Source organism: Silurus aristotelis, assembly GCF_946808225.1.
Source record: "Silurus aristotelis genome assembly, chromosome: 7".
Classification (NCBI taxonomy): Eukaryota; Metazoa; Chordata; class Actinopteri; order Siluriformes; family Siluridae; genus Silurus; species Silurus aristotelis.
The window spans coordinates 9,405,005-9,415,921 of NC_139580.1; the positions used below are offsets into that span (position 1 = coordinate 9,405,005).

Below are 10,917 nucleotides of genomic sequence, written 5' to 3' on the forward strand. Positions count from 1 at the left end.
AGATAATATTGTGATTTGTGTTGAGAGTAGAAAGCAGGTTGAGAAGAGCCTGGAGAAGTGGAGGTACACACTGGAGAGAAGGGGAATGAAAGTCAGTAGGAGTAAGACAGAGTTCATGTAAGTGAATGAGAGGGAGGGCAGTGGAGTGGTGCAGTTGCAGGGAGAAGAGGTGGAGAAGGTGTTGGAGATTAAATACATGGCTTCAACATTACAAAAGTAATGGAGAGTGTGTTAGAGAAGTGAAGAAAAGAGTGCAGGCAGGGTGGAATGGGTGGAGAAGAGTGATAGCAGGAGTGATTTGTGATAGAAGTGTATTTGCAAGAGTGAAAGGGAAAGTTTATGGGACTGTGGTGAGACCTGCGATGTTCTATGATTTAGAGACAGGTGTATTAACTAATAGACAAGAGGTGGAGCTGGAGGTTGCAGAGCTGATGGTTTTCGTTGGGAGTTAGGAGAATAGACAGGAATAGAGGGACAGCGCATGTAGGACGTTTTGGGGACAAGGTAAGGGAGGTGTGATTAAGATTATTTGGACATTTGCAAAGGAGGGACATGGGCTACATCGGTAGGAGAATGCTGAGGATGGAGCTGCCAGGAAGTGGGAAAAGAGGAAGGCCAAGGAGGAGGTTTATGGATGTGTGGTGAGGGAAGACATGCAGGTAGTTGGTTTGAAAGAGGCAGATGTAGAGGACAGGGGGGTATGGAGACCTTTTTTTGTTGGAGATCTGCTGTGGCGACCCTTGATGGGAGCAGCTGAAAGAAGAAGAGGAGGAAGACCTGTTTACTGTGTTTTGACAACTGCCAGGGTGTCTGTTGTTTCAATGTTGAAGGAGTCAGAATAAGCATACAAAATAGATTAACATGCATGTTGTACAATATACTATTGTTTGGTTTCATTAGGCCTAGTTTGTCATCTTCTACTTCTTTCATTGATCACAGGATATATGGTGCTATGTTAAAGTCTGATTTATCTTCCTGTCCTTACCTTATGTGGTGCTGTAGTACTCATTTCTGGTGGTAGCAACTGTATCAATACTACGTTTAATTTAGATCTGATAAAAAGTACTTTCAATACCAATATGCCATTATTATTATTATTCAAGACTGAAAATTGCCTGACTTACCTTTACATTTATTTAAAAAATGATAAATCATTTTAAAAGGTTTATTGCTGAATAATGTTTAAAATTATATATTTATCAGACAAACTACATTCCTTCCAAACAATATTGTGAGAATGAATTGATCCTCTCGATACAACACCAGTATCAATCATTTAGAATACATTCCACTGTCTCTCTGCATGTTCACAAAGAGCATCATGCTTATTAAAGTCTAATCAAACATATTGTTATTTTTCTTGATATTTTTGTTTTGTGTCCCTCACTAACCATATGTTTATAGAGATGTGCATTTTACTTAAAAAAAAAAAAAGGGTCCTTTCTGCCCTTAGCAAGGTGTTTATTTCTGCATGTAGGAATTACCAATTTTTTCCCCTCACCATTCTGTGTAAACTAGGGTAAAAAACAACAACAACAGATAAGCAGTTTCTGAAATATTCAAATCAGCCAATTTGGTACTAAATACTATCATATGGTCAAAGTCACAAAGATCAGATTTTTTTCCCCCATTCTAAAGCTTTTACTCTCTAGCTGAATGATTTGATGCATCTACCACATTAGATCATTTCATGAATGAGCAAGTCAATTTTCCCATTAAAGACTCTGGTAAAAATAGCTGTAAAATTAAATCAAGGTAAAACACGAAAGAAATTGATCTGACAGTGTCTAAATATCCTGAAGTCCCATTTAAAGTTGAAGTGTAATTTAATGATGTGTAGCTGTCCTTCTGACTTTGTAGCTGGATGTGTTGCGGTGCTCCATTTTCCATTTCATGATGCTGTGCTGTAAATTTATATCTTATATAACTTTAAAGTAATTAATAATCACAAAACATCATACATAGAAGTCAGTCCAAAAATATAAGCAAATTAAACACCAAAATATTTTTTCATAGATTCTTTATTTCCGTACTACAAAAATAAACTAGGGTTTGCTGTCAATTCAACCGTGCGTGATACACAATTTTTACAGAGTTATATTTGCAAAAGTATCCTACATTTTCTGCACTTAAAGAACATAATCTAGTGTTCTGACTGGGACAATAAATCATCCAGAGCTATGCCAATCATATAAATCCAATCCTACACACACACACACACACACACACACACACACACACACACACACACACACACACACACACACACACACACACACACACACACACACACACACACACACACACTATGTACCCCAGTCTTGGTATAAAGTAAGATTTTAAGGGCTGCCATTTGCCTGGTTTATTTAATAAAATTATAAAAAAATTCCTTTTGGCATGTACTTAATATCAAAGCCATACCATTGGAATGTAAAGTGCGTGGTTATATAGAACTCTACGTTGCCAGATTTGTCTGTTTTCCATACGGATCATAGGAAGTGTATTAGTGTGTGCAACTCTGAATTTGTCAACAGCTTCTGAAAGTTTTGGAGTTAAATCTTAAGAAATAAAATTAAAAACAAGAGTCTAAAAATGTCTATGAACCAATGGGACAAATGGCAATAGGATTGAGGAGTTCCATATGTGTTAGAGATGACCAGAAATACATTTGCTGCAAAAATCAAAAAGCAAACCATATGCAGAAAAAATTAAAAAAATAAATAAACGCTGGATGACCCCTCCACCCCACCCACAATATTAACCCACCATCCACAAACACAATTTGAACCCATAAGATTATTAACAGTGTAGTGTAAATAAGTATTATAGTGTATTTACACTGAGAAATACAAATAAATGAGTGTTAATAAATTATATGTGCACTGACCATTATTTCTGCACATGTCCAAATCAAGCACCATAAATCAGAAAAAGGGCTTGTAATAGACATTGGATAGAATCAAAATGGCTTCCACACACAACCACAAATGACAGACAGCAATTGTATGAGCGCAACTCTTTTTAAAACCACATAGTGCATTTTTAATAAGTGCAAAACTTACATGTACAACCCAGAACAAGTCTTACAGACTAGTACACAGTATATCATTTAAATATACTGTAGGTTCAAATATGTGATCTAAAAGAAAACTCAGCAGTGTCTAACTAACGCCTTTTATAACCATAACCTTATAGAGATGTGCATTTTCCTTTTAACAAACACCCAATTCATGCCTTAGTAATTAACTGGCTGAACTTGAGTTCTTTCAGGTGTAAGAAAATTGCACTCTGCTGTTCTCTGGCCCTTAAGGACAAGAGTCTAAAATAGTAGCCCTTGTCCATGACAAAGGATGAAAAAAATAATCTTTATCCCAATGTGTGTGTGTGACTTTTATAAGGGCAGTAGGATGTCCCAGAAGTGATAAATAACACAAAAGCTAGATTGAGGAGGATCTGTGGTGTGTGTTTATGGCTAATGAGGCATGCCATATACTGAAACACACTCTAATACATAAAGAGTATATTGCTTTGTTTTTAACGCAGGTGACTTGTTCTACGTGGTTCCATAACCAACACTGGGGGTGTTCTGAGGGGTTCTTGATAGCACATTGTGAACATACAAGAAGAAGAAAAAAAAAAAAACACCACACTCAGGCAACTTTGTCCAAAATGTCCAGAATACTGCTTTGGAAGAGACCAGTCACGCCAGTAAGCTCCTGTTTTACCAAAACCCTCCCGTCTGGCCGAGGCTTTTGGACCAGAACCATTTCTCCCTCCAGCAGGTTCAGCTCTGCATCAGTCTTTGCGTTATATCCCATCTTCACCTTGTGTCTGAAACAATAGATGCGAGTGTGTAGTATCAATATTCATCATGTGTATGCAAGACTTGCTGTAAACTTGCATGTACTGTATGTGCAGGAAAATATTGCAAATTGTAAAATGGCTCAATTAAAGCTTCACTGGTTTGTGAATGGGGGTGAAGCCGAAGGAAGTAAGCGGTAAGGAAAACACACCTTTATGTGAATTAAATAATCAAGGTTCTCTGTTGAGGTGAGCAAGGAACAAGATAAAAAGGGGAGAGTAAAAAGCCTTGGAAGAAAGGGACTCTGAGCTGAGTGTGTGTGCGCATGTGAAATTAAATGCAAAAGTGTGATTATAGGAGAATAAATCCATAAAAATCTAGATAAAAATAAAGCAATAGACAGAACTTCAGTTAGCTAGCTAGCTAGTCAGACAGCCAGCCAGTCAACCAGACAGACAGACAGATAGGTACACACACGCTCCAGAAAATAGCAAATGGATAAATAATAATGGTTCTAAAAGCAAATATTTGGTCAAACGTTGAGCAAGAATAAAATAAATGAACTCCTGAGACCTCCTGTACTGCAATTTGACATTTACTGTTGCAGCAGTGAAATGCTTGCTTAGAAGTTAAACACAGGAAATTAATTTATAAAGTGTTCTTGTATGCAGGACAATGATTAATATGTTTGATCTAAAATTCAACATGTCTGGAATCAGCAAATCTTTAACTACCTAATCATCTGTTTGAAGAAAAATCCACACTGAATGAAAAAACACAGAATCTGTTCCACTTTGTCTGAGAGATTATACCCCGAGGGTTAAACTTTAGAAAAAGAAAGGGAAACACTATGCCATATAAAGTATTTATTTGTTGAATTTTTGCTAACTTCCTGAACAATGATTTTTTCCTTAAGATCATCACACATTTAATAATTTGCCATTTAATTTTTTGCTCAAAAGTGTAGATCTTTGTGACATTACCATAAACCAAATATATATATTGCACCTGCAAAGTCTTCAAAGCGCTTTATTTTTTCCACATTTTATGTTACAGCCTTAATCCAAAATGTATTCAATTTATTATTTTCCTCAAAATTCTACAAACAATACCCCATAATGACAATGTGAAATTATTTGTTTGAAATCTTTGCAAATTTATTGAAAATAGAAAACAAAACAAAAAAATCACATGTACATAAATATTCACAGCCTTTTCTCAATACTTTGTTGACACACTTTTGGCACCAGTTACAGCCTCAAGTATTTCTAAGTTTGATGCTACAAGCTTGGTACACCTTTTTCTGGGCACAACTGTGAAGGCAAAATCTGTGATACTTATGTACATGTGATTTTATTATTATTATTTTTTTTTTATAAATTTGCAAACATTTCAAACAAACTTATCTTACATTGTCATTATGAGGTATTGTTTGTAGAATTTAAGGAATTTAATGAATTTAATACATTTTGGAATAAGGCTTTAACATAAAATGTGAAAAAAGTTAAGCGCTTGAATGCTTTTCCGGATGCACTGTAATTATTCAGCCAATTTCTGGGCTTCTGGAATGAAAATTATTTAAACTGCAGATTATTTTAGATTACTTCAAAAACTGAATGATAAGCATTTGATAAATGTGACTTTCTTGCTTCCCAAGTATGAAATGCATGTAACCTAAAACTGCTATCTTAGCAAGTGAAACTGAATACAGGAAATTACACAGAAATGGATAAAAAAAATTAAAGTTTTTTTATTATTGTGAAATTATCACATTATATCCATTTAATTAGGCCTGTTTTCACTACCTTTTCACATCTGAAATATAAACTTAACAAATGCATAGAAGAAGCAATATTACTAATGAATTGTAAAGGCCTACACCCCATTGAACATAAAAGATCTCATTTAGACCATTATATAAAATGGATTTTTCCTTGTGCTCATGAGCATTAGAATAATTACTTTCAACCTTCATGAACATTTTTATCTCACGTTGTTACTCTTGGGTCAAAAACGATGTAAATATGATCTCATGGGATTTTTTACCATTTTAAAAAAGTGAAATGTTGGACAAATTTCACCCAAATTTTTGTAAAAACATATAATGGATATGATTATCCCATTAGTAGTTGCTGACTCAATGCCTGAGATATGGGTCAAATAATGAAGAAAGACAAAAAAAAGATTTCCATTAAGACTGCAGTGATATTGTTCTCACCTGATGGGACTTGACTGGCTGTTGACCGTGTACAGTTTAGTACTTAAAGGCAGACAATCCCAAGTAAAGTTATTCTGACCAGGACCTTTTCTTTGCATGATTGTTTTTGTGTCTTTAAGGACTGAGGTACTTCCATCCCGACCTATGATGGCTGACGGGTTCCAGTGCTCCAGAGCAGCAGGCCCGGACTGAGAGTTACCCATGACCTGAGCACCGGATGACACGGATGACAAACGTGTTGTGGGTTGAGGAACATCTTCAGTCAAGAACCTCACTGATTTCATAGGCTAAAACAACAAAAAGTCTATGATCAGATCAATTTAATCACAATAGCTTGAAAGCTTTGCTCTTTTTATTTATATATTTTTTAATACTGCTAGTGCCAATTTCCACACAATAAATATCTCCCACCCATTGGTCGACTAGCATAAGCTTTCTGTAAAATACATTCCAACTTTCTCCTCATGCATCATTACAGTGCAAATGCACAAGTGATTTCCTCACACTCAAGAACTCATAAAAGTCCACAATTGGAAAGAGTAATTGATAACAGAGAGCCTAACACTAACCACTATCCCCTTCACCCAGACTTCCAGCCAAAGACTCCTGTGGTATTGTAACACTAAAACCTGGAAAGTATTTAACCCAGAATCAGGTTAGTTTAACAATCAACTCTAATCATTTTAGCGGGACAAATGAGTAATTATACAAAAAACATGGTCCACTAGAGAAAAACCAAACATTTCTTCAAAATGTTTGAAGTGTGCAGTTCAGCTGTGATTCAACATAAATAATCACAGCCATAATGACATTTAGTTTACCCACACCATTTTGAGTATGATATTGATTTTATACAACAGTTCCTACAAAGCAAGTGTTTCTTTTAATGACACAATATTGCAGAATGTTCTGTTTATTTATTCTCTGTTATCGGAAATAGATTCTAAAAAGAGCTACACTCACGTTATTTATTATTTTAAATATCTAAGACAATGTTTTATGAATGATGAATGACTGTTTACAGTGGACTATTAGACATTACTAGGCACAAAAAGCACAGTAACTCTGGTCACCTTTTCCGTGTTTCCGTGCCGGTGAGTATCTGGTTTGATCAGAATAGACTGAGGAACCATGGAAGTTTCCTTTGAAGCCAGATATCTGGGATCCATTGTCTGGTATGCACCAGGAGAGGGAGCTGTTCCGTCATAAGTCCATTGCTGTGACCTGATTGGATTTGTAAACAAGCCATTTCGCTTCCTGGGAAGGACAGGAGAGCGGCCAAAGCCATAGATCTGTCCCAAATCCTGAGGTGGAGGATGAAGGGTTGAACCTGGATTTGGGGGATGGTAGTTGTTATGCCAGTGTGGACCTAAAAAATAGTTAAATAAATAGTCCATGAAAAGCAGAACAAACTGCTTAAAAAATTTTTTTCATAAAGACAAACCAAGTTATAGAAAATATCTATTAAAAATGACAGGACTTTGGTTAATAGCACTTTAAAGAAGCTCACGGATGCCAGTGAAAGTCCAAATATATTTCACATTCAAAAATTATAAAAAAAACCATTTCTAATATATTTTTATTGCGAACCTACAGTTTTCAGGTATGTTTCAAAATGACCCAATGGCTGCAGCTTGCTGATATCTCTCACCTCTGTGTGAAGTCTGGAAGGCTCGTCTGACCGAGTCCCAGCCTTGCTTTCCTCCTGCCTGAGAAGATTTTGCAGCACTGCCAGATGGTACAGCTCCCTGTGGGGGCATGGCACTGACTGGGGCAGTGACTTCAACCTTTACTTTATCCAGTAAAGGTTGGGGATTATGGGCTGTATGTCTTTTTGCTGGTGCTATGGTTGCATTGGGAACAGGAAATTTAGGCTGTTCAAGAAACATTGCAGAGGTTCTGTAGGGTAGAAAAAAAATACACCATAGTGAGCCATAGTAAGCCATGATTTATTTATATATATATATATATATATATATATATATATATATATATATATATATATATATATATATATATATATATATATATATATATATACATATACATATATATATATACATTTAGGCTGAATATATACACACATTTTATATAATATGAATATATACACACATGCAAAAAAATAAGAAATCAGGACACACTTTTTCACACCACTGTATATATGCACACACACACACACACACACACACACACACACACACACACACACATATATACAAATATATATATTATATATATATATATATATATATATATATATATATATGTGTGTGTGTGTGTGTGTGTGTGTGTGTGTGTGTGTGTGTGTGCATATATACAGTGGTGTGAAAAAGTGTGTCCTGATTTCTTATTTTTTTGCATGTTTGTCTCTTTAATGTTTCAGATCATCAAACTAATTTAAATATTAGCAAAAGTTAACACAAGTGAACACAACATGCAGTTTTTAAATGAAGGTTTTTATTATTGAGGGAAAACAAAATCCAAAACTACATGGCCCTGTGTGAGAAAGTGTTTGCCCCTAAACCTAATAACTGGTTGGACCACCCTCAGCAGCAACAACTGCAATCAAGCCTTTGCTATAACTTGCAATAAATCTGTTACAGCACTGTGAAGGAATTTTGGTCCAATCATCTATGCAGAATTGTTGTAATTCAGCCACATTGGAGGGTTCTCGAGCATGAACCGCTTTTTTAAGGTCATGTCACAGCATCTCAATAGGATTCAGATCAGGACACTCCAAAGTCTTCATTTTGTTTTTCTTCAGCCATTCAGAGGTTTGGTCTTTGGTGTGTTTTGGATCATTGTCCTGCTGCAGAACCCAAGTTCGCTTCAGCTTGAGGTCATGAACAGATGGCCAGACATTCTCCTTCAGGATTTTATTTAGTAAACAGCAGAATTCATGGTTCCATTTATCACAGCAAGTCTTTCAGATCCTGAAGCAGCAAAACAGCCCCAGACCATCACACTACCACCACCATGTTTTACTGTTGGTATGATGTTCTTTTTCTGAAATGTGATGTTACTTTTACACCAGACGTAATGGGACACACACCTTCCAAAAAGTTCAACTTTTTTTCAACTTTAAAAGTTTTGGGGATCATCAAGACAAGTCTTTATGTCCTTTTTGCTCAGCAGCGGTTTTCGTCTTCGAACTCTGCCATGCGGACCATTTTTGCCCAGTCTCTTTCTTATGGAGGAGTCATGAACACTGACCTAAACCGAGGCAAGAGAGGCCTACAATTCTTTGGATGTTGTTGTGGGGGCTTTTGTGACCTCTTGGATGAGGTGCAAAAAATAAGAACTCAGGAAGAGGGCAAACACTTTTTCACACCACTGTATGTATGTATGTATGTATGTATGTATGTATGTATGTATGTATGTGTGTGTGTGTATACACACACACACACACACACACACACACACACACACACATACATAAAGGGACGGGCAGTATTCAGAGGAGGGAAGTGATGAAGTACAAATACTTTGTTACTGTACTTAAGTAGATTTTTCTGGTATCAGTATTTTAATTCACTATTTATTTTCTCTATTACTTTTTTTACTTTTACTCATGACATTTTTTTACACAAATATCTGTACTTCAATTTTTTTAACCAGATTTATTACTTTAATTTTAATGTATTTGTTCACATGATTAATATTTTTTCCTCTCATTGCTCGCCACTTTCAGCCAATCAACCTATTTCTTGTCACTGTGATTTTTTTTCCACCTAACACTTGTGTATCATTTCCTGGCTCTCACACGCCAAAGACATAGACTGGTGTACGAAGCCAAAAACGAGCGTGCCAGATGGCAACAAGAAGAAAAGAGCTAACGTGGATGATATAAACATGACTGAGAACAGAGACATTCCTGATCACCTGATCATCATCATCTTTTGTCTGCTTGTGTTCTATATGGTGGATGTTCAGCCGGGATACATACATCAGGTAACATTTGAAATTATTTTGTATTAATATAATAATATGATGTGAGTTACAGTTACCAGCGTGACACTAAAACAGATAGTAAATGGCTACTTTTACTTAAGTACATGTCAGAGCTCAAACTGACTTTAACTTGAGTGAAAAAGTGTAGTCTGTACTTTAACTTTTACTCGAGTCTTTTAAAACATTAGTATCTGTACTTCTACTTGAGTGAAGGATGTGTGTACTTTTGCCACCTCTGGCAGTATTTATGATGCATGTATTTCGTATTTGAAATATAAATTATGATTTAGTCATTTGTGTAATGAAACTGGCTTCATAGTTTGTATTAAAATACTTTAGTGTTTTGTATTTTTGTAGTTTTAAAATACTGTAAAATACTTTAAGAATTCTACATGATGACATCATAAAAATGCGGCCTCTGATTGGTGCCTACTCAGTAGTTTGTCCAGACTTGTTGAGATCAGAGCAGAAAATTGATTCATATGGAAGAAGGTGGTGAAGGTAAGAAATGTTCAGGCTGCCAGCTTTCAAATAGGTGTCTAATGATTGAGAAATAAATATTTAATTGCCGAATATTGTACCCTGATTGAAGTAGCTGTTTAGTAGGATCATGATTTTGTATACCATTGCATGAATGACTGCCTGACACAATATAACTATTATATTTATTATTAACAATCAAATGATTAATTAGTTAGAAACTAGTTGCTATGAATACAAGTGCCAGCAGTTGTCTTCTTATGAATGACTTGTTTGTCGTCATTGAGTCAGTGTTGTTGATGCAAAGCAGCACTTTGTTACCAAACACCAAGTAAAGTTTTAAATAAAACAAATACAGTAGTTTATTTTGATACACCTAAAGTTATAGTATTTTATTTTAAAATACAATTTGATGCATTTTTGCTCAACCCTTTAAATTTGGGTTAGGGTTAGGGTTTCTCTAACC

At 35.6% G+C, this 10,917-nt stretch overlaps 1 protein-coding gene across 1 annotated transcript in view; it reads right to left on the reverse strand.

Annotated features, from left to right (window-relative positions):
• Positions 1 to 3,018: 3,018 nt before the first annotated feature.
• The window catches only part of sh3rf2 (SH3 domain containing ring finger 2), a 35,208-nt gene continuing 27,309 nt past the window's right edge, over positions 3,019 to 10,917 (reverse strand). The window contains exons 7-10 of the mRNA XM_083547073.1: positions 7,672 to 7,919; positions 7,094 to 7,389; positions 6,021 to 6,307; positions 3,019 to 3,831 (exon numbers count right to left, since the gene is read on the reverse strand). Of these exons, the coding sequence (XP_083403199.1) occupies positions 3,651 to 3,831; positions 6,021 to 6,307; positions 7,094 to 7,389; positions 7,672 to 7,919 (1,012 nt within the window). The 3' untranslated portion in view covers positions 3,019 to 3,650. The remainder of the gene's footprint in view (positions 3,832 to 6,020; positions 6,308 to 7,093; positions 7,390 to 7,671; positions 7,920 to 10,917) is intronic.